Here is a 22962-nt window from a genome sequence, read left to right on the forward strand (position 1 = left end):
ATCGTGCCGCTTTGCATCTTACAATGATGTCCAACAGGCGCCAGCAAGTGGTGCACTGAGAGCCAACCGTACGCTGTGCCTACACACCATAAGTCGTGATGTGCATTGTGACTTCCGGGCTTGCAAGCCGTGGACGTGTAACTCCGGCCACCATGAATTCGCTACTACCCCAAGTGTCTAGATGCTACGGCTGTGCCAAGTGCAGGCCGAGCCTCAAAGCGACACTTGCCGGGCTGTCTGGAACAGCCAAAGCATTCCTAGAAGCCGCACAGCTGCGTGAACAAGGGCACGAAAGGGCAACGCACAGATTCAAGACGACGTAGGTTGAAGTCGTCACAAGTATTGGGCAAACACTACATGTTACCACCTTGTTGTTGATCGGGGTCATCATACATTTGGTGCTGACAGGCGCTACATATTGACGAGGGGGAATGTCGTCACCCCAACACCTCCAGGCCCTCACCTGACACGTGCGCGCTCAGGCCGCCACAAGCCACCGCCGCCAGCAGCAGCACGTCCAGCACCAGCCGTCCCGCGCCCAGCCACCGTGCGCCTGTCAGCACCCTCGGTAGCTGCACGCTTTCCGCCGCGACCACCTCCACCTCAGCCTTCACCCCCCGGCTCCCCTGCACCACGCCTGGCGCACTGGCGGTGCCGCTGCGGCTCCCGGCTGCCCCACCCTGCCACAGGGCCGCCGCCGCCCGCGCCGCCACGATTGCCGCAGCCGCCGCCACAAGCACGTCTGCCGCCACCGCAAAGGCGCCGTACAGGCACGCCTGCATTTGGGCCGGCAGCGGCACCCCGGCTGCAGCTGCTGCGGCGGCGCTCCGCACGCTGCGACCCAGCTCTGGGGTGGTCACCTCCGCCGCCTGCACGCACAACGCACGCACGCATGTTTCCTGTGTTGCGCTCTCTACCACACGGCCGCACCGAACCGGCTAGGCTTGCAGACACATGCGGCGTGCAATCGTGCCGAGCCAGCACCTACCTGCAGCCCAGTGAGCGCCGCCACCATGCACGCCACGCCGCCCGCCCGCAGCGCCGCCATCGTCGCGGGTGAGGGCCTGCAGGCACGCAACACGCAGGGACCATCACTGGCACTCCCAGGACCGCTACGTTGTTCGATAGCAACATATCATCAGGACAGCCCCACAACCTGCCTCTCAGAGCGCGCCCCCACAGCCCGACTCTGGCTACGCTGCGCCTCACTCACGGGCCGCGCGGCAGCAACGGCAGCAACGGCGCCAGGTATGGCCGCAGCGGCAGCCCCATCACCAGCAGCACCCCCAGGCCCGCTGCCACAGAGCTCAGTTGCGACAGGGCGCCCAGCACGAGGTCGGCCGGCTGCAGGGCCACAGCTAGGCCGCGGGCGCCCGATGCCGCGCCGCAGAGCGCCGGCAGCAGCGCCTGCACCGCCCAGCTCCCCAGTGAGCCCGCGCCCGCCTCCTGCATGGCACCAAAGAAGGCCGGAGGAGCTTGGTTGTGACATGCCTGGGCTGGGTTCATCGTAGGCACACTCGCATGAGCTGTGCTCGTCTATCGAGCCTGCAGCAACTACTCACCTGCAGAGCCTGCAGCACCTGCGCCCGTGCCGCGCCGCCCGCCGCCAGGCCGTTGGCTGTCCGGAGCGCCACATCCAACCAGTCCACCGCAGCCGCCGCCGCCGTCGCCGCCGTCGCTGCAGTAGCAGCAGCAGCAGGTGGTGCGCCTGCCGCCGCTCCTGCAGCCCCTGCTGTCCCTGCCGCTGCTGCTGTTGCGCCAGCTGCCCCGGCCGGGCCCGGCAGCAGACCGCCAAAGACCGTTGCCGCAATGACGGAGGCGGCAGCTAGGCATGCGTAAGCCACGCTGACTGGCCCCGCCGTCAAGAGCCTGCGGTCACACGTGAGATGTTGGTTAGTGATGGTGGTCATCAACAGTCAAAGCATCAAACTAGGGATCATGACGGAAGGAGGCGCCCGAGAGCGGACCCATTCTGGGCATGCCAGTATACAGAAATCACGACGCATTGCCCCACCACCGTAACAGCAGCCTACCATGACAGGCCCCACATCGCAGGTGGTAGCTGCAACACAGCAGTCCATCGTGCCGGCGCGCTGTCAGGCGCAGGTGCGGCCGACCTGCCGCCAGCTTCCCGAGTCGCAGCTGCATTGGAACTGCCAGGTTCAAGTCCAATGCTGCCACTGCCACTGCTACTGTGGTTAGCTTGTTGTAAGCTTGGCCTGCCGTACTCGTCAAGAACCACCGGATCAACCACCGGCAGCGGCTGGTGGTGGGTTCCGTTGTTGGTACTGCCATCACTATCGCCATCGCCGTTACCGTTGTTGCTACTGCCAGCTGCAATGATGCGGCGCCCAGAAGCAGCAGGTGCCTGGGGTCGAGATGGAGTGTTGTTGTGCTGCGGGCGACGGCCCGGACGCCATCCAGATGGCGTGTGGGAGAGCCCTCCTGGTGACGACCGGGCAGAGGTGGACGGGCCTTCAAAACGGCAACTGGGTGGAGAAGCGCCCCAAGGCTCCGCGCTTTTGATCACGCAGCCGCAGGTGGAGGCGCTGGAAAAGCTATGTGCTAGTGCACGGCGTGGCAGGGGCTGCGCGGCGACAGTTGGGTTGCTGCGGCTGGCAGCGAGTGTCAACGTTTGCGCTGTCACTGCGGCCCCGCCGGACAGTGACATGGATGTGGAGGTTTTGCTCCTTGCGAGCTGCTTGTAAAGCCTCTATACGTCAGTCGCTTTGTGAAACGGCCTTGTAGCGAAAGCACAGTGCACGCGCACGTAGAGCTGCAGCGCCAGCATACAATTCAAACCATTTAGCTGACAGTGAATTATATTGTATATTTAACGTATGCTGGTTACAAGCATTGCCGAGAGCAATTGTGACTGTTGGCGCGACCTCGCCCTCGGATCAGATCGGCAGCCTGCAAGTTATAAATTGCAATACTCAGGCTCATGAAGCTGCTGTAAGACCTGAATTGCGTGCTAGAGCTACTTCGTTACCCAATTGCTCCGACTAACTTAAGCATGGAGTGAAGGGTTGTCCTCGGCGGCTGAAAGGATGGACCGGAAGAAGCAGGAGGAGCTCCAACGCGTTGGGCGTCAGCGGGTGAGGTCCCTGCAGCTAGGGACGGGCAAGTTCCAACTTGCTGACTCGTTGTTTTGGTGCAGCTCGAGGAGTTCAAGAAGGCTCGTGGTCATCAGCGCTCAGCTGATGCAGGCTCCGCAATAAACTCTGCGGCACCGAGCCCTGCCGCCTCGCAAGCGGTGAACGAGGCAAGTTGCTGGTGCATGATCAGCTGTCCTCGCGCCTGATGACAACAGTCCCTTTTCAAATGCATTGACAGGCTCTGGTAACAGCAGCGGCGTCCATGGTGGTCGGCGGAGGTGGGCGCTAAGGGCGTCTTGCTGGTTCTCCTGGGGTTCGTGCTGCACCGTTGCAAGCGCCGGCAGCCAGGGCGCAGCCGGCTGGACCGGAGGCTGCAATGGCCCATCAATAGTGCGGGGGTGCCAAGCCAGCCACTTGCTGTCCATGGGTTGCCGTGGTGCGGGCTGTCCGCGCTGGAAGCCATGGCCTGTGCCAAGCAGTCCGAGCCGTCCCTGCATCTTCTGCCCCATGCCGTGCCCGCAACAGGCCCCTCCGGCGCCACCCCGCGCAAGTCGGGTCGCTCCACCAACCCATCCACCAGCGGATCCAGGTACGCAGCCTGCCGCTTGTCTGCTCATTGCAACCCGCGCAACAGCCGTTCCGCCAACACCCAACAATGCGCACGCTCGCCTCTCCGGCACTCATCCCTCCCTCCCCCTCCGCTTGTACCCCACCAGCACGCCGGTTTCCTCCGGCATCCCGCCGCCGCCCGGCTCCACCGGCGCGGGGGCCATCTCCTCCTCCTCCTCATCGGCCATGGACCTGCTGAACAAGGAGCTAGCGCAGTACCGACTGCGGGTGTCGCAGGCGGAGGCCAAAGCCAAGGAGGCGGAGGGGCGCGCCTCCGCGGCCGAGGTGCGCAGCCGGCCGCTGGGAAGAGCAGTGCAAGCGAGAGAGGGAGTAAGGGAGTGAAGCGGGGCACTATACACAAGAGAGCGTGGCTTGCGGACCTCAGCGACTCCTTGGACTGCTCGGAGTTGACTGCGTGCGCGCGGGAGTGTGGGCGCCGTGCTCCCTAGGCATTTCTATGCCAGCTGAATTACATCAGTCGCGCTCTCATCGGCCCACCTTTGAACCATCCCTCCAGGCCCAGCTGAGTGCTGTGCGGGCCATGTCGCCGGGCGCGGCGGCCAAGGCGGCAGTGGTGACGGGCGGCGCGGCGGCGGATGCGGCGCTGGCGGGGCTGGAGGAGGCGCTCAAGGTGGGCACGGGGCGTGGGGTGGGGGAGCCGCGAGGCGCGAGGCGGGGCGGGGCGGGGAGTTACCGAACGTAGGGACTTGGGACTCTGGAGTGACCGTGCAGTAGGGTGGAGTGCTGCGCGGCACGGTGGAAAGGGACCAGGTCTGTTTGGCCGAATGTACGGGGCCTTGGGGCGGACGGGCGTGCAAGCGCTGCTTCAGCGCGGCCACCTACGGTTGGTCGCACACGGCTGCCGCTGGAGCCGGCGTGGCTGTGGACGTTCACACATGCATGTTGACTGCATCGCTACGCACCCCTGCTGTGAGCAGGTTGCGGGCCAGGAGCGAGAGCGCATGGAGGCGGCTCAGCAGGACCTCGCGCGGCAACTGGAGGCGGCGCAGCGGCAGACGGAGAGCGCCGTCAACCAGCTGCGGGACGCGGAGATGAGGTGCCAGCGCCTGCAGGTGCGGGCCGGGCTGTGCCGCGTAGAGTGCGGGTGGGTGGGCATCGGTGCGGGCTGGCCCAGCAGCCGAGCGGATGGGAGACACAAGGCGACTGGCTGGTGTGGGCAAAGCAGCGCCCTGGACTTGACGCATGGGCACGCATATCCGTGTGCATACACAGACACGCATGCGCACATACAACACAGCAAAGCAAGCGCGCTGCCAGTTCCCAGATGTTCAGTATACACATACATATGTCCTGCAGGACAAGGTGGGGTCCATAGAGGTCGGCGCCTCAGAGGCGCAGCACCAGCTGATGGCCGGCCAGGCGCAGCACCGCAAGGAGATGGAGCTGGCGGCCAGGCGGCTGGTGGAGGCGCAGGTGAGGTGGGGGGGGGGCGCGAGGGGCAGGGAGGCAGGGGCCCGGCTGGGCAGGAGCGGTGCGCAAAAGTAGAAATGGAAATGGTGGGGTCTTTGGCCTGATGTCGTCGACTTCTCCCGCTGCGTTCCTGGGCGAGACCGAACACAACATTCACACCGCCTCGCCATTTCCCAAACAACACACACATGCGCGCGCGTACACACACACACACACACACACACACACACACACACACACACACACACACACACACGCGCACAAAAACGCAGCACCGAATCGCTGAGCTAGAAGAGGAGGCGGACCAGGAGCGCGCGCGGGCAGAGCGCGTGGAGGCGGAGGTGGCGCAGGCCACGCAGCTGGCGGCGGCGCTGCAGGCCCGCGTGGAGGAGCTGGACCGCAACACGCAGCGGGAGCTGGGCGAGGCGTGGGGGAAGGTTGGTGCGCGGGATGGAGGCTCCTGGGGCCTTGAGAGCGCAGGCGTGTGGGGCGTGTCGGGGTGCGAGTGGCTTGTTATGGGGCCAACAGCAGAGCGGCAGCGGGCTGGCCGCGCACCAAACCTGCGGTCCACGCGTGCTGCAAGCATCGCACGTACCTACCGGGATGCATACAGGCGGCCGCGCTTGAGGAGGAGCTGGCGGAATTCAAGGCCGCTGCCGAAGAGGCTGAGCATAAGCTGTCGGCTGTGCGCGAGTATGCCACCTCCAATGTGGACGACCTCAACGCCGCCAACGACCGCCTAGCCGAGCTGGAGCAGCAGCTGGCGGCAGCCAAGCAGGCGGCAGACGCGGCAGTGGCAGAGGCGGCGGCGGGTGCGGCGGCGCTGGCGCGCGTTGCGGATCTGGAGCAGCAGCTGGCGGCGAAAACGGAGGGCGCGGACGCCGCGGGCGCAGCGGACGCGGCGGCGCTGGAGGAGGAGCGGCGGCGCTCAGCGGAGCTGCAGAAGCAACTAGAGGAGGTGGGGCACTGGGAGCAGCGGTCCGCATTGCAGCGCGCTGTGCCCTGAATTGGCTATACGTGCTACTCATTTCTGTCCACCATGCCTGGGCCTTTGACTTTTCTTCATGGTCCTGGGCAAAATGCATGGTTCTGGGACCTGCAGGTCCGCGCCCAGGTGGCGGAGGCGCTCGCGGCTCGCGACGCCGAGCGCCTGGCGGCAGCCCAGGCGCACGCGGCGGGCGCGGCGGACAAGGAGCAGGTGGCTGCGCTGAAGGAGCAGCTGGCAGCGGCGCTGGAGGGAGCCAAGGCCGCCAAGGGCCAGCTCAAGGTGCGGATCGGGGGGCATAGCATTGCGATTCAGGTCTCCAGACCTACAACCCTTGCTTGTAAAGCACGTAGGCCACACTACTGACGAGCTAGTCTGCTGGCCGCCGTATGACGCGCGTTCATTCGTACGGTACGTACCGTCACCTCCTGCAGGAGCTGACGGCCCAGAGCGACGTGGCCAAGCTGCGCGCTCGCGCCCAGACGCTGGAGATGCAGCTGGCGGTGGCGTCGCAACGCGTCAATGTGGTGGAGGGCGAGCTGGAGCAGGCGCAGACAGAGGTGGCGGCGGCCAGGCAGTTCCGGCGCCGCATGCAGGTGGGCGCACTCGCGTGACACCGTGCAGTTTTGCTGCGCAAACAGCACGACGACACATGGAAGTGATGCTAGCTCAGCGCGCGCGTCGTCGGACGTGGCCTAAGCGAGCTGGGGCATGACCTGTGTGGTGCCATGTACCGTGTCCGTCCTTCCGCTGTTCAGGGATGGATCGAGGAGCAGGGCGCGGGCGGCGCGGGTGGCGGCGGCGGGCAGAGCAGCAAGGAGCTGGCGGCCAAGCTGGTGCGGGCCACGGAGGAGGCCGCCAAGCTGTCGCAGAAGCTGGAGGAGGCGGAGCGCCGACTGGCGGTGAGCAGCTGGGCCGCACGCCGCGGCTGGGGTTGAAAGGAGGTTGAGGGCAAGCTAGTCCGAATGTAGACGCATGGGTCGGTGTGCAGGGGCATGGCCTTTGCCAACAAACATTTATGCAACTGGCTATACTGCACCTGGCCCCAACGCTCCGCAGGAGGGCGTGCCTGACAAGCCGCCCAAGGCGCACGAGTCGCGCTTGCGCCGTTTCGCGCCCGCCGACCAGGCCGGTGGCGAGGCCGGCAGCGGCGGCACTCCCCTCCGCTCCTTCCCCAGCGGCGGCGACGCGGCCACCTCTGGCGGCGGCGCCGCGCGGCAGGGCAGCATAACCTCGGCCGAGGGCGACGCCGCCGCAGACGCTGCCACGCTGTCTGGCGAGCTGGAGAATGCGCGCAGCCAGCTGAAGGGCGTAATGGAGCACGCCACGCGCCTCGACGTGGACCTTGCGGCGGCGCGCGACCGCATCGCAGCGCTGGAGGCGCAGCTTGCCAAGGCGGGCAAGCCGGCAGACCCGCGCACGTCCTCTTCGTCCGGCATGGCACCTGAGCCGTCGGCGCGCAGCAGCTCCGCCGGCGGCGCGCCGCCCGCGGGCGAGCAGCCGGCGGCTGCGCCCGGCCTGGGCGCGGAGGCGGAGGCTGCGCTGCGGAAGGAGCTGGCGGAGGCGGCCGAGGCGGCGGAGCGGCACGCGCGCGAGGCGGAGGAGGCGCGCGAGAAGCTGCGGAGCGCGGTGAAGAAGGGCAAGGTGCTGGCGGACGGCAAAGCCAGCCTGGAGGCGCAGGTGGCGGAGCTTGTGGCGGCCAAGGCCGAGCTGGAGGCGAAGCTGGGCGAAGTCGAGGCGGCGCGGGCGGAGGTGGAGGCGGCGGCGGCCAGGCAGGCGGAGGAGTTGCAGGTGGCAAGGGCTGAGGGCACGGCGTTGCACGAGCGCGCGGCGGAGGAGGCGGTGGGGCTGCGGGCGCGCGTGGCGGAGCTTGAGGCCGCGAAGGCGGCGGCAGAGCTCCAGCTGGCGGAGGTGTCTGATGTGCGCGCGGCGCTGGCTGCCGAGGTGCAGCAGGTGGAGGCTGCCCGGGCCGCCGCCGCGGAGCGCGCGGCGGCAGCGGAGGCTGAGTTGGCGGCGGCTGCGTCTCGCGCTGAGGCTGCGGAGGCGGAGGCACGTCGCGTGGCGGCGGAGCTGGCGGCGGCACGCAGTGACGGTGGCGCCGCTGAGCAGCGCGTTGCCGCCATGGAGGCGCAGTTGGTGGCGGCCGCGGCTGCGGCGGCGGCGCTGGACGCGGCCCACAACGACGCCAATCGCCGAAGCCTGGAGCTGCAGTCTCAGCTAGAGGCGGCGCTGGCGGCGTCAGCAGAGCGTGCTGACGGCCTGGCAGCGCAGCTGGCTGCAGCGGATGCTCGCACTGCTGAGCTGGCAGCCGCTGCAGAGGCGGCGCGGTCAGAGGCGGCGGCAGCTGCCGCTGCGGCCTCGGAGGCGAATGCTGCCAAGGACGGGCTCAAGGAGCGTGTGTCACAGCTTGAGGCGCAGTTGGCGGAAGCAAGGCAGGAGGCAGATGCCATGGCAGCCTCTGCTTCCGCCAGTGCCGCGTCCGCCACGGCAGCGGAGACCCGCGTGGCTGAGCTGCAGGCGAGCCTGCAGGAGGCCCACGCCGCGTCATCGCGAGCTCAGGCAGAGGCACAGGCCGCGTCCGAGCGTGCTGCAGCGGCAGAGCAGGCGCTGGCAGATGCGAAGGCGGCTGCGGAGGCCGCCGCCGCAGAGGCCGCGGCGCGCCTGGAGGCGGCGGAGCAGGAGGCTGGCGCACTGCGGGAAAAGCTGGAGGCGGCGCATGCGGCCGCGGAGCAGCACGGCAGCCGGGCGGCTTCCACTGAGGAGCTGGTGGGCGGCTTGCATCAGCAGCTGCGGAGCGCCCAGGCAGAGGCGGAGGCGGAGGCCGCCAAGGCGACCGCAGCGGAGGCTAGCGTACAAGAGCTGCAGTCAAAGCTGGCGGAGGCGGAGGCGACGGCGGAGGCACAGGTGCAAGAGCTGATGTCAAAGCTAGCTGGGGCGGAGGCGGCGGCGGAGGACAGCAGCGCCAAAGCAGCGGCGTCAGCAGCGCAGTGCGAGGAGCTCTCGGCCGCGTTGGCCACGACACAGGCGGCCGCGGACGAGCAAGGCGCCAAGGCTGTGGCTGCAGCGGCTCGCGCCGCAGAGCTGCAGGATCAGCTGGCCGCGGCGAAGGAGGAGGCGCAGGCCGCTGGTGCCAAGGCCGCGGCGGCAGAGGCGCAGCTGGCGGACCTGCAGGCCAGCCTGGCAGCGGCTGAGGACCAGGCTGCGACAGTGGCAGCGGCGCTTCGCGAGCAGCTTGACGCCGCCCTTGCGTCGACCGAGCAACAGCGTGCGGCCGCTGCTGCAACGGAGGCGCGCGCCGCGGAGCTTGAGGCGAAGCTGTCTGAAGCAGAGGCGGCGGGCGCGGAAGCACACGAGCAGCTGGAGTCCGCCCAGGCGTCGCAGGCGGCTGCGGAGGAGCGCGCGCTGGACCTGCGGGGGCGGCTGGACGCGGCGGAGGAGCAGGTGGCGGAGCTGCAGGCCTCCATGGTGGGCCGCATGTCGGGCGCAGAGGACCGCGTGCTGGAGCTGGAGGCGCAGCTGGACTCGCTGAGGGCGGCGGAGCAGAACGCGGCGGCGGCCGCCGCCGCCGAGGGCGAGCGCGCGGGCGAGCTACAGCACGCGCTGGACGCGGCGCATGCCACGCTGGCGTCGGCGCACGAGGCGCACGACAGGGAGCTGGCGGCGGCGGCGGCTGCCGCCGCAGCTGCGGCGGCGCGCGCTGCGGCGGCGGAGGCGCAGCTGGAGGTGGCTTCCGGCGAGCTGGCGGAGGCGGCGGCGCGCGTAGTCGCGTTGGAGGCCGCGTCGGAGGAGGCAGCGGGCAAGGCCGACTACGCAGTGGCAGCGGCCCGCGCCGCGGCGGCTGACGCGGAGGCGGCCGTTTCTGCACTGCAGTCGGAGCTGGCGGCACAGGGTGCGACCCTGGCGGCGGTGCGGGCTTTGCTGGAGGAAACCGTGGATGAGCACTCCCACACACTGGAGCGCCAGCGTCAGCAGGCGGTGGCGTGGGCGGCGGAAGCCGAGCAGCTGGCGGCTTCTCGCTCCACTGTGCAGTCCGCTCTAGAGGCCCTGCAGGCCGGGCTTACGGCAGCGGAGGGCCGCGCCGCTGTGGCAGAAGCGCGCGCCGGCGAGGTGGCCGAGGCCGCTGAGTCGTCCCGTGCAGCAGAGCTGGCGGAGGCCCAGGCGGCGGCGGCTGCAGCCCGAACCGAGGCGTCAGCAGCGCAGCGGGCGGCAGAGGAGGCGGCAGAGGCTCTCAACTCGCTGCGTCAAGCCCAGGCCGAGCTTGAGGAGAAGCTGGCCGCAGCCGAGCGCACAGCCGCGGAGCGGGATGCGTCTGCGGCCGCTGCTGCCTCAGACCTGGAGGCCCGGGTGCAGCAGGCCGAGGCGGCTGTAGCTGCGGCGCGCCAGCAGGCGGATGAGCAGCTTGAGGCGCTTCGCGAGGAGCTGGCGGCAGCAGCGGCCGCGGCGGAGGAGCAGCGGCTCGCCGCGGCCATCACAGCGGAGACCGCCGCCGCCGACCTAGCGGCGGCGCGTGCTGACGCCGAGGGCACAGCGGCAGCTCTTACCGAGACCCGCACCGCCGCGGAGGCCTCAGCCGCCCGTGCTGCCGAGCTGGAGGCCGCCCTTGGCCGCGCACAGGAGGAGCTGGCGGCGGCACACGCGGCCCAAGGTGACGCCGCCGCCGTTGAGTCCGCCAAGCTGGCAGAGCTGACGGAGAAGCACGCGGCGCTGGAGGCGGCCCACGAGACCTTGGAAAAGCAGCTGAAGCAAATCAAGCACAAGGGCGCGGCGCTGAAGAACGAGCACACCAAGCTCACGGAGGTGCACGCCGAGACCGTCGACAGGCTGGCGGCGGCCGAAGCCGCCCGAGGTGAGGCGGAGGCGAAGCTTGCGGAGGCGACGGCCGCTGGTGAGGCCGCGGAGGCTGCTCGGGACGAGGCAGAGGCGAAGCTTGCGGAGGCGATGGCCGATCGTGAGGCCGCGGAGGCTGCTCGGGACGCGGCGGAGGCGAAGCTTGCGGAGGCGAGCTCAGCGATGAAGGCTGCCGAGGCCGCCCGCGAGGAGGCTGCAGCCAAGGTGGCGGCGGCCGAGGCGCAAGCCGCGGAGCTTGCCACCGCCCGCACGGCGGCTGCAGCGGAGCGCGACGAGATTGCCGCAAGGCTGGCGGACGCGGAGGCGCAGCTGGCTTCCTCTAGCTCCGCCCGCTCGGAGGCGGAGGCGGAGGTGCGTGCAGCGCTGGCTGCCGCGGAGCGCCAGCTGGCGGCGTCTGCCCTCGAGAAGGCGGCGCTGGAATCCCAGCTGGCGGCGTCTGCCGTCGAGAAGGCGGCGCTGGAATCCCAGCTGGCGGCGTCTGCCGTCGAGAAGGCGGCGCTGGAATCCCAGCTGGCGGAGCTAGGTGCCCAGGTGGAGGCCCGGCGTGAGGCGCTGGACGCCGCACTACACGCCGTGGCCGAGGCGGAGGCGGGCGCCAAGCGCTCGGCTGCGCTGCTGGAGCTGGAGCTGACGCAGCACGCCTCCGCCGGCGCCGCCGCGGGTACGCAGCTGGCGGCGGCGCAGGCCCGCATGGAGGAGCTGGCGGCCGCGAACGCGGAGCTGCAGTCCAGGGTCACGGCTACGGAGGCGACGCTGGCGGAAGCGGAGGCCGCGCTGGCGGAGGCCAAGGCGGCGGCCGCCGAGGCCTCGGCGGCGGCCGAGCTGCGTGCGCAGCTGGCGGCGGCGCAGGCGGCGGAGGCCACGCTCCAGGCGGAGCTGGCGGCGGCGGCGGCGGCGCAGGCGCGGCTGCAGTCCCAGCTGGAGGCCACACAGGCGGCGGAAGCCGCGCTGCTGGCGCAAGCGCAGGCGGCGCAGGCCGCGGAGTCGGACCTGCGGGCGCAGCTAGATGCCGAGCAGGCGGCCGCAGCCGGCTTGCAGGCGCAGCTGGCGGCGGTGCAGGGTGCCGAGGCGGCGCTGGCGGCGCAGGCCGCCGCTGCGGAGGCTACCGTGGCGGAGCTGCGCAAAGAGCTGGCGGCGGTCGAGGCTGCACAGCAGGAGCTGCAGGCGCAGCTGTCCGCAGACCAGGCGGCTGCAGCCGCCGCGGCTGCGGAGGCGGACGCACTGCGTGCGGAGCTAGCTGCTACCAAGGAGGCGGCTGCCAGGGAGGCGGAGGAGCTGCGTGGCGAGGTGGTTGCGGCGAAGGCGGCGGCGGAGGTGGACGCGGCGGGCATGCGCGACAGCGCTGGTGCGGCGGTGGAGGACCTGATGCGCCGGGTGGCGGAGCTGACGGCGCAGGTGGAGGCGTTGCAGGGCGAGCTCGCCAGCGCGCAGGTGTGTCACACGCTGTGACGGCCACCTCCTTGCGTCCACCGTGGCAAACACTCAACTGGCAAGGCCCGTGCAGGGTTGCATCTGGTAGATGTTGTGATGCGCGATGCGCACGGGCCCTGTTGTGCCGTATGACTTACAGTGCCCGGTGTTGTTTGCGCCTCTGTGTCGTCCCCTCGTTCGTGTCGCCCCCCCCCCCACGGACATCGATAACGACTATGTGACATCTGTACCATTGCTCCTGGCTACGCATTCTCGTCTTATTTAACATGCATAGACCCCCCCCTTCGTAAACTTAATGCATGTACCCCCCCCCCCCCCCCCCGCAGGAGGAGCTGGCGAGCCGCGAGGCGGAGCTGCTGGAGGTGGGGCAGCAGGCGGAGGCGGCGCAGGCGGAGGCGGCGGAGGGCCACAGCCGCGTGACCCAGCTGCAGGGCCAGCTGCGGGCCATGGAGGCCACGCTGCTGGAGGACAGCGGCGCGGCCAAGGACTCGGAGGAGCAGCTGGAGCAGGTGGGCGGGATGGCGTGGTGGTGCGGGAAGGGGTGGGTGGTGATGTGGCAGCGGGGCGCGGGTGGGGTTGTAGATACCAGCCCAACTAAACCAAACCCAATGCAATAGAGCGAGGAGGAGAGCGTGGGGGCAGGGGCTGCTGCAGGAATGAGCAAAGGTCGGGAACGGAAGGCGCGAACGTAGCGAGGGGTTGCGGTGTGTGGTGTTGGCCTCCGGGTTGTGTGCTGTTTAGGATCTTTCCACAGTTGTGATGGACACGTAAAACGAGACTGCACCATCACGGCCGCCACAGGCCCAGGCCGAGCTGGAGCAGGCAAAGCGGGAGCTGGCGGAGACCAGGGCCGCCGCAGCTGCGGCCGCGGAGGCCAAGGCGGCGGCAGAGGCGGCGGCCGCAGAGGTGGAGGACCTTCGCCAGAAGCTGCGCGCGGCGGTGCGCAAGGGCAAGACCATTGACCAGGCGCGCGCGGCGCTGGAACAGCAGGTCGCAGAGCTGCAGGCGGCCGCCGCCGCTGCTGGCACCGCTGCCGCGGTGGAGGTGGAGACGACCTCCCGCAGTGCACCCGTCATCGACATTGAGGCAGCGGCAGCGGCAGCCGCCGCTGCAGAGCGGGCGGAGGCCGCAGAGGCGCGCGCAATGGAGCTGGAGGCACAGCTGGCGGCGGCGCGTGAGGAGCTGGCGGCGGCGCGCGCCAGCGCGGAGGAGGGGCGTGAGCTGGGCGAGGCGGCGGTGGCGGAAGCAGCGGCGCGCGTGGTGGCGCTGGAGGCGGCGGCAGGAGAGCGCGAGGCGGCGGCGGCGGCGCTGGAGGCCCGCGTGGCGGAGCTGCAGGACCGACTGGCGGACGCGGAGGACGATGCGGAGCACGCGGCTGGGCGCGCCGCAGCGCTGACGTCAGCGGTGGCGGAGGCAGAAGCCGCCGCCGACGCCGCGCGGCGCACCGCTGCGGAGGCGCAGGCTGCTCTGAAGGCCAAGGCGGCCGAGGCGGCGGCAGCGGCAGTGGAGGCCGCTGAGCTGCGCTCCCGTGTGGAGGAGCTGGAGGCAGTGGAGGCGGAGGCGGCGGACCTACGCTCCAAGCTGCAGGCGGCGGAGGCCGCGGCTGCGGAGGCGGCGGCGGCAGCCGCGCTGGCGGCGGACGTTATGGAACGGGAAGAGGAGTCCGCCGCGGCGGCGGCCGCAGCCGCTGAGCTGGAGGTCGTCAAGCAGCAGCTGTCGGAGGTGCAGGCGGCGCTGGAGGCAGCCAAGGAGGAGGCGGCCAGGAGCGCAGCGGAGGCAGCGGAGGCGGGCCAACGCGCCGAGGACCTGAAGAACAAGCTCAAGTCGGCGATCAAGAAGGGCAAGCGCCTGGAGGAGCAGCTGGCGGAGGCCACCGCCGCCGTCGCCGCCGCGGCGGCCACAGCCGAGGCCAAGGCCGAGGTGCAGGCTGTGGCGTCGCGCAGCGCGCCTGCGGAGGCGGAGGAGGCGTCCGCGGCGGCGGCGTCCGCAGCGGCAGAGCTGGCAGAGGCGCAGGCGGCGCTGGTCCAGGCCAAGGCGTCCGCGGCGGCCGCGGCCGAGGAGGTGCAGGGCCTGCGGTCGCGTGTGACGGAGCTGGAGGAGCAGGTGGCGGCAGCCACCAAGAAGGTGAGGGGCCACGAACAACCCTTTGTGGCTGTGAGCGGCTTTGGTTTGTTGTGTGAGGAAATGGCCCCTCTGAACGTGGCACGCACCTGCTTGACCGCTTACACGGTAACGTCCCGTCTATTCCAGTGCAGTGCGCACCCCATGTACATTTGCCTCACTCAGCGTGTCTCTCGCACCTGGCCTGTGCTGTCTCCCTCTCGCGCGCGCGCAGTTGTCGCTGACCGCCAGCATGAGCACCCTGGTGGATGAGCTCAGCGCCCGCAGCGACCAGCTGTCCGCCGACCTGGCCGCCGCCCGGGCCGCCGCGTCGGAGGAGGCGGAGGCAGCCGCGGAGTTGCGCGGTCGGTTGGAGGGGCTGGAGACAGAGGTGGCGGCGGCGGAGGCGCGCGTGGTGGTCGCGGAGGCGGCTGCGGCGGACAAGGCGGCGGCGCTGGAGAGCCAGCTGGAGGACGCCATGGCGGCACTGAGGGCGCTGGAGGTGGGTGAAGGCGACCTGGGAACAGGAAGGCATTGCTTTGCACTCGGCGCCTCTTGCAGTGGGCTTGCTATGGCAGCCCGCGCCTGCTCAGCGGTTTGGGCTAGAAGCCCTGGTCGCCTCCTTGTGATGATTGATGGTCTGAAGATGCGGAACCGTTTTTTGCTTCTCTTGGTTTGGACATGCAGAACCGTTTTTCCTTCTCGGGCCCTCCCAATCCAACAGGTCCAGAAAGCCAGCCTTGAGGAGGTGGCCAAGGAGGCGCAGCGCCGCGCTGAGGCGGCCGCCGCTGAGTCGGCGGCAGCGGAGGGCGCGGAGTCGGCGGCGGCTGAGGCTGAGTCGCTGCGGGCACGGCTGGGCGAGCTGGAGACGCAGGTGCTGATGCGCGACTCCGAGGTCACCCGCCTCACGTCGCAGGTGAGGACGGCTTGCCCGGGCCCGAGCGAGCATTCTACACAGGTAGCATGCCACATGGTGCTGTGAGGTACTGGGGGATACTCGCGCAAGCCTGATGCTTGCGGCCTTTGACTTGGATTGTGCGGCCGTGCGCCTCACGTGGTTGGCGCAGGTGTCCCGTCTGGAGGGTGCGCTGGAGGAGCAGCGCTCGGCGCTGGCCCGCGCGCAGGAGGCGGCGGCGCAGGCGGAGTCGGAGGCGGCTGAGTCGGCGGCGCTGGGCGGCGCGCAGCTAGACGCGGCTCGTGCGGAGCTGGAGGCGGTGCGGCAGCACGCAGACGAGCAGCGCCGGCTGCGAGAGTCGCTCGCAGGTGGGGAAGGCTCTTGTTGTTGTCATAGCACTGAGCCTCTGCCTGGATTGCTTGCTTCCGTGCCTCGCACAGACTTCCACACGCGAAGGAAAGCCCACCCCTTTCTCCCTCATGTAACATGTTGTATCCGCTTCCGTGACCGCAACAGAGCGCCTGGCCTCCGCCGAGGAGACGGAGCACGACCTGCAGGAGGAGCTGGCGGCAGCGGAGCAGCGCGCTGGCACCGCCAAGGCCGACCTGGCGGTGGCGCGGCAGCGTGTGGCGGAGCTGGAGGCCAAGCTAGAGCTGGCGGCGGAGCAGCTGGGCGGACTGGCGGAGGCGGCCGCCGTCGCCGAGGCCACCGCCGCCGCGCGCGCCGCGGCGCAGGAGCACGCGGCGGAGCTAGAGCGGAAGCTGGCGGAGGCGGAGGCGCAGGCGGACGAGCTGCAGGGCGAGCTGATTGGCTGCCGCATGCGGGCGGAGGCGGCGGAGGCCAGCGCCGCCAAGGCCGGCGCGGCGCTGGCAGCGGCGGAGGCCGCACAGGCGAGCGCGCTGGCGGCGGCGCAGGCCGCAGGTAGCGGTGCCTCAGAGCGGCTCGCGGCGCTGACGGCGGAGGTTGAGTCCCTACAAGGCCAGCTGGCGGCGGCGCGCGCTGCCGCCGACGGCGCGTCGGCCGCTTCTGCGGAGGTGGCGGCGCTGCGCACCCGCGCGGCAGAGCTGGAGGAGGCCGCGGCGGCGGACGCTGCCAAGCTGGCGAGGGCTCGCGACACACTCAGCCGGCTGCAGGCGGACAAGTCGGCGGCCGTGGCCAAGCTGGAGGAGCTGAGCGCGCAGGTGGCGGCGCTGACGGCGGCCAACGGGCAGCTGGAGGCGGCGCTGGCGGCGCTGCACCGCCAGCAGGAGCTGGTCCGGTCGGGTCTGGCGGACCCCGAGCCGGAGGTGGCGGCGCGCGGGCTGGCGCTAGGCGCGGCGTCGGTGGCCGGCGCGGCGGTCGCTGCCCTGGCGGGCGGCGGCGCGACGGCGGCGATGGATGCAGAGCGCCTGGCGGCGGCGGAGCGCGCGCTGGCGGCGGCACGGGAGGAGGTGGCGGCGCTGGCGGGCCGGCTGCAGGCCGCGGAGGCAGAGCTTGCGGAGGCGCGCGGTGCTCTGGCAGCCCTGCGGGGCGAAAAGGCGGAGGCGGTCGCGGAGGCGGAGGCGGCTCTGGAGGGCGTCCGGCGCGAGCTATTGGCGGCGCAGGAGGAGGCACGCAAGTCCGCCGCTGCGGCGACCGCGGCCGAGCGTCGCTGCGCGCAGCTGGCCGGCGAGGCGGCGGAGGCCACCGCTGCCGCCGCCACTGGGCCGAGCCGCAGCCGGCGTGGCAGTGAGGCGGGCGCCAACGGCGGCGCCGCGCTGCCGCGGCCGCCGCTGGCCCGCCGCACGTCCCGCGACGTTGGGCCTGAGCTGAACGCCGCTCTGGGGCCCAGCCTGTCTCGCGAGGGGTCATCCAGCGAGCGCTCGCCGTCGGCTGCGGCTGCTGCGGTGGCCGTGGCTGCGGCAGCCGCAGGCGCTGCTGCTGCTGGCGGCAGCGCGGACGCGGTCCGCCGCGCCGCCCGCGACGACGCGCGCGCCGTGAGCTCCATCCTGGCGGGCGCACACGAGCGGGTGCTGGCGCTGGCGGCGCGGCTGAGCCGCTCGCACAGCCTCATGGCGGAGATCGAGCTGGTGAGCGAGAGGGTTTGTTTGCACCTATATGTGTGTACCGTATCTGCTTTACGCGAGTATGTTGCTCCGACCACGTCTCGTGCCACTGACGGGTCAATCTTGGCTCACGCCTCCCTGACGGACGCCGTGCGCCCCAACCCGCCTCCCTGACGCCACCCGCGCCTCGTGCTCATGCGCCCACGTGCGACACACACCGCAGGCCACCACCGCCAGCTCCGGCTCGCCGCAGCTGCCCGAGTTCGCGGACGTGCTGGCGGCGGCTCTGGGTCTGGACAGCGTCATGGTGGTGCTGGAGGCGGGCGTCAACCAGCAGCAGCAGGAGCTGCACGCCAAGGTGTGTGTGTATGTGTGTGTGTGTGTGTGTGTGTGTGTGTGTGTGTGTGTGTGTGTGTGTGTGTGTGTGTGTGTGTGTGTGTGTGTGTGTGTGTGTGTGTGTGTGTGTGTGTGTGTGTGTGTGTGTGTGGGCTGGTGTGCGGACGGGTGGGGCGGTTTCACACGCATGCCATGCAGGAATCCCCTAGCCCTGCCCCTAGCCCTGCCCCTGGCCCTGCCCCTGCCCCGAAGCCTTTGCACCGCTCAGACAGGACTGAGCACCCACCCATTGGCCCACCCATCCGCTCTCACTGCACAGGCGGAGCAGCTGACGCAGCTGTCCCACCTGGCGGCGCGCGCCGCGCAGCTGGAGGCGCAGAACGCCTCGCTGCAGCAGGAGCTGCGCCGCTGCGAGGTGGCGGCGCAGGTGGCGGTCAGCGCCGTCACCGCGGCCGGGGCGGCGGGCGCCGCGGCGGCGGCGGCGGCGGCGGGCGGGCTGTCCGCCAGTAGCGGCAGCGGCGCGGACGAGGCGGTTACGGTACTGCCGCGCATCGGCGGCCCCGCAGCCGGCGGCAGCCGACCGGTGAGTGACGGAACGCTGTTTCGGTGCTTGTGCCCGGTACCTGCCCCCCTGCTGCTCCTACTGGACGGCAACACGAACTTGTTAGTTGATCACTACGTTATCCATGAACGGCAACCCTCCCCTGCCCCGCCCTACTAACCTTACACGGACGTGGACGGCGACCGCAAGTGTACCGTATTTGTGATACCTTGCCTTGTGTGCGTGTGCGCCACCCATTAACCCGCACCCGGCAGGCGGCGGCCACGCGGCACCGGTCCTCGCAGTTCGACATCGAGGCGGGCTGGGGCCCCGACGCCGCGCCCGACGGCGCCTCCGCCGGCGGCGCCGCCGCCGGCCCCTCCGGCATCCCCACCTCCACCGCCGCCTCAGACCCCTACTACGCGCCCCACGACTCGGACGCCGACGACGGCGCCGCCAGCTACGCCGCCGGCAGCGCGCGCCGCCTGGCGCTGGACTTCCGGCCGCTGCTGTCCGTGCCGCTCATGCGCAGCGCGCACCCGCACGTGCGGCATGCGGCCACGTGGGTGGACCGTGCGTCCGTGTTCGCGGGCCGCTGGCTGACCAGCCGGCCCACACTGCGCCTGGGCGCGCTGACGTACGTGGTGGTGCTGCACCTCATCGCGCTCACGTTCATTATGCTGCGCAGCCGCCACTGCCCGCTGGTGGTGGGCCCGGCGGGCGCCGGCGGCGTGGCGGCGGCGGTGGCGAGCCAGGTGGCGGGCGCGGCGGCGGGCGGCGGCGGGCCGTGAAGGGGTGGCGGGGCTACAGAGCTAGGGTTGTGGTGATACGCGGGGAGCAGGGCGGGCGCAGGTGTCTGGGGCAGGGGCAGGGGCGCAGCACTAAGTCGTGGATGGAGGATGCTTGGGGAGCGATCGCTTCTTGCCAATGTTGCAAGGGCGCGCTTAATTGTGTATAGGTCCAGGCTAGCTTTGAGACTTGCTTGAAGAACGGTAGAGTTGGATGCAAGATTGCAAGTCATGCATGCAGTGCTGGTAGCCGCAGGATATTATAGGTGAAAGTACTGCTGTCCAGCTCAGCGGGCGCACTGCCACGTCCACGGGTCCTGTGCTCACTCAATGCGACGCTAAGCTGGCGCTGGCCTTGTGCGCTTTGTGTGTATCACCTAGTGGTGACGGCGGCATGCCGTGTACAAGGAGCAATAGCAACATAATAGGAGGCGGGGAAAGGCGCGACCACCTCGCCCGGGCTTTGAGGCCACTCTTCATTCCGTAAGCTTGATGGGGTGGGGGAGCTGGCCAACGACAGCAATTCGGTGGTGTGCTCAGCCCTGCTGTGTGGTACGTGCATTAGAAGCGGGGCTGGCCAAGTCTGGGTCAGACACTCAGACGTACCTGTAATGGGTTCTCCCAACCTCCGCTTCCTCTACATACAGTCTAGCTCTACATCAGGCAGTCGGCAGCACTGCCCCGTGCACCTTGCTGGCGCCCAGCGCAGTGGCACAGCGCCCATACGGCCATACCGCCGCCATAGCCCTATCAGGCTATCAGCAAGGGTCTGCTCAGACTCTCAGCGTCAATAGCGCTAGTCTCAGTGCCGCCCCCAGTTACCCTGTGTGTTACCCCATCAAAGGCGCGCATCAGGTAAGCCAGGCAAGGCAATTCCACGATGGGCACTGGGCGGCAGGCGTGCTGGGCAGTCGAGATTGTCCATGCACAGGCGCCCGAGCTCCACGAAGGACCTTGGGCGGTTGGCCGTGGGTTGCTGGGTCGAGGGGACCGCTGGGCCGAGTAGGCACAACGTGAACACTGCTGAACACTGTCGGTTCAAACCCGGGATCCTGGGAAGTCGGCAAGTCGTTGCATCTCCCGCTTACATCTTGCATCTAGATATCATCCCCCGCCTCCGGCCTCCCACGTTGCATCTCGCCCCCGGTATGTGATATAGACATGCGCACACCCCGTCAACAAGTACGGCATTGTATGAAGTCAGCCCCATATATTATTGTGGCATGGGCATTTGTGTTCCAGTGTTTATGATTAATGAACAAGAACGTCTGTGCCCGCCCGCACTCCCACATGTGCGTTCCAAAGCCATGGTCAACGCAGGGTGCATCCCTGTTTAAACCGTACGAAGAGAACTGTATCGTCGTCAGTATGCTACAAAACCTTCTGGGGCCTTTAGGATCCACACTGGCTTAACCGGACTGTCCCTTCTTTGTAATATCGCAACCTTAACCGGGAGCAATGAAATGTGACACGGCCACAATAAAACAAACATGTGGCCCTTAAACACGTGACACAGACCACGGGCCCCATCTACCTAACGCCCAACACCCACCCAACATTCCCATCTACCTAACGTCAAAACACAGAAACATCAGCTAGCGCCACCCACCCACCAACACAACACTCGCGGCCTCGCATCATTCATGTGCACCCGCCTGCTCACTCCACACACCTATGCTGCCACGACGCGCCCCGTCACTCTGCAAGCTCGCTGCACGGTGACTGCTGGCTGTTGCTGCCGCTGCCCTGCCCGCCCCGACGCGAGCCCACCGTTTTCCGCGCGGTCTGCACCACCTGCCAGCGCAGCACCGGCCTGCAGCTGACGTCCAGTCGGGCGCTGCGCTCCAGCAGCCGAACCGCCGCCAGCCAGTTGCCGCGCTGAAGCTCCATCAAGCCCCACGCCTGCGGGTAGCGCAAACAAGTGGTGGGGTGATGTGCATGTTGGAAACAGCGCAAGGCGAGAATGTGCAGGTGCGCAAATTGCATATCACAACGGAGAGGGTTTGGTTGAGGAGCACGGTTGAGGGGGAAAAAGGAATGCGCTGCGTTGTGCTGGGTACACGGCTAGGGCATGGCGCCGCAGGCTGAGTGGCTGACAATGGCAGGCAGGCGTGTCGGGCGGGGGCACGCGGGGGGATCGCAGTTGGGCAACGGCCGGCTACGTCAAAACACACACTGCATGCTATCCTGAGGATCTAAGCCAGCTAGGCGGGGGACTGCGCGGGCTACTGCGCGGGCTGATGGGGCGAGGACTGCACGCTAGTGCATACACACACGCACACGCACAGGCACGCACACGCGCACCTGAACGAGGCACGACGACGTCGGGTTGAGGGAGAGGCCGCGCTGCAGGACGGCACGGCACCGCTGCCAGCGGTCCGCATGGTGGCTGCTGCGGTGGCTCCGCTTCTCCATTTGCGCGTAGCTGACCCACGCCTGTAGGTCGGGGCGGCGCGGCAAAGTGGGAGCCGCCCAGCAAGACGGAAGTGTTCAGTCAAAGGAATGCAGCGCTAATTGTCCCACAGGGGCCCCCGCCGCGCACCATCCAGCTATTGCATCAGGCCGATAAGTCCTATTACCGATTGCTGCTAAACATGGGCACTTTTGCCTTCTGGTATTCTGTCCACACCCTTAATCATGAGCAACGTACCTTGCAGAGTTGTGGTTGCCGCGTAAGCAGGCTCTCGAACGCAGCCCTGCGGCCAGCAGGGGTAAGCGCGTGCCATGACAACCATGTCCACTCAAGCCCTCGGGATGGCGCCAATGCGCAAGTCCCTCTATTGCAACCGAAGCCAGCGCGCTTGGCACGTGCCTTGGTACAGTGAAGCTAGGAACAGAAGGGATGCCGACAACCGCATGCTAACCAGACATCGACAGGTGCCAGCCACAGCGCGTGCCAGATTCATCGCCTTACCTTGCGTCTTCATATTCCTCAAGACGTGCAAGCTCAAGTGCGTGCTCGTATAGTTTCTCCGGCCGGCAAACAAGCGGTCCTGTGTGCGTCCTTCCCGTTTGAGTCAGGGTCGCTGCTGCGGGCTGTGCCCGTGTCTGCACTTGCGCGACGCGAGCGCTTGGAAGAAGACTGCACTTTGAGAGGCTCCAAGAGCACCGGGACACGGCTGTAGGCCTCATTGACGAGCTTTCGAAACAGCGACCTAAACTGACGAAAGAGTCCGGGTTTGTCGTTGAACGTTAGCTGTCTTTTCTTACGGGCTTGACCAAGTATACTTGTATATATACATTCAACAAAATGGTACCTGCGCATGGCACCGCGAAGCCTGTTGCTGAACACGCGCCCGGGCCATCCACGCGCGTGTCTCCGACAAGCGACCAAATCGCGCTCACTCTGTATCTTCCTCCCACCAACGGCGGTGCAAGTATGAATAAGCAAATTTTTGGCCAAGTGGAATTGGGCAGGGTGTTGGACGCCACGCGCCTTTCGAACGCCCGATCGTGGGCGTGTCAGGTAACCGCTGGCTGAACCGCTGGGTTGACTGGGGGGGTAATTTGCTCCTTCAGTGGGCCACCCGTCCAAACTCCAGGCATACCCTTCGGAAGCTACTTAGCTATCTCCGGCTAGCCATCAAGATCTTTAACTGGCGATCTTGCACCTGATGATATGACGCAGTATGACGCCCAGTGCGCTCCCGCGTGCAGACGGCGTTGCGCTTCCGCATTATGGCACAGCAGCACACGGACCGCTCCACCACAGTCCACAGAGCCCTAGGTTTGCCTCATCTATTCCCGAGTCAAGCAGCGGTGCGGCGCACACATGAGAGGGGCATCCTTGGCAGGCACTGCTGCCGGCCACGTACAGACGTTAACAGGCACCAGCCACCAGCCCATCAGAGAGATGCAACTCCCCTGACGTGTACC

At 68.6% G+C, this 22962-nt stretch overlaps 3 protein-coding genes across 3 annotated transcripts; 1 reads left to right on the top strand and 2 right to left on the bottom strand.

Annotated features, from left to right (window-relative positions):
* Positions 1-6: 6 nt before the first annotated feature.
* On the bottom strand, positions 7-2814 carry CHLRE_07g336700v5 (uncharacterized protein). The gene is made up of 6 exons (XM_043064278.1): positions 2034-2814; positions 1563-1869; positions 1214-1446; positions 989-1064; positions 464-869; positions 7-272 (listed from the first exon to the last, which is right to left on the bottom strand). The coding sequence occupies exons 1-6, from the start codon at positions 2048-2050 to the stop codon at positions 214-216; spliced, it is 1098 nt and encodes a 365-aa protein (XP_042922846.1). The 5' UTR covers positions 2051-2814; the 3' UTR covers positions 7-213.
* A 130-nt stretch (positions 2815-2944) lies between these two features.
* Positions 2945-19710, top strand: CHLRE_07g336750v5 (uncharacterized protein). Its single transcript, XM_043064279.1, has 23 exons — positions 2945-3098; positions 3161-3265; positions 3337-3376; positions 3624-3687; positions 3815-3992; positions 4225-4338; positions 4646-4780; positions 5025-5141; positions 5411-5575; positions 5752-6096; positions 6241-6405; positions 6558-6719; positions 6882-7025; positions 7183-12402; positions 12729-12911; positions 13204-14526; positions 14738-15004; positions 15227-15418; positions 15570-15765; positions 15914-17445; positions 17645-17779; positions 18077-18340; positions 18574-19710. Exons 1-23 carry the CDS (start codon positions 3051-3053, stop codon positions 19087-19089), a joined length of 11610 nt encoding a protein of 3869 aa, XP_042922847.1. The 5' UTR covers positions 2945-3050; the 3' UTR covers positions 19090-19710.
* Positions 19711-20158: 448 nt separating this feature from the next.
* On the bottom strand, positions 20159-22283 carry CHLRE_07g336800v5 (uncharacterized protein). Its single transcript, XM_001700040.2, has 4 exons — positions 22001-22283; positions 21737-21782; positions 21391-21522; positions 20159-20988 (listed from the first exon to the last, which is right to left on the bottom strand). The coding sequence occupies exons 1-4, from the start codon at positions 22011-22013 to the stop codon at positions 20976-20978; spliced, it is 204 nt and encodes a 67-aa protein (XP_001700092.2). The 5' UTR covers positions 22014-22283; the 3' UTR covers positions 20159-20975.
* Between the last annotated feature and the right edge of the window lie 679 nt (positions 22284-22962).

Source organism: Chlamydomonas reinhardtii, chromosome 7 (assembly GCF_000002595.2).
Source record: "Chlamydomonas reinhardtii strain CC-503 cw92 mt+ chromosome 7, whole genome shotgun sequence".
Taxonomy (NCBI): domain Eukaryota; kingdom Viridiplantae; phylum Chlorophyta; class Chlorophyceae; order Chlamydomonadales; family Chlamydomonadaceae; genus Chlamydomonas; species Chlamydomonas reinhardtii.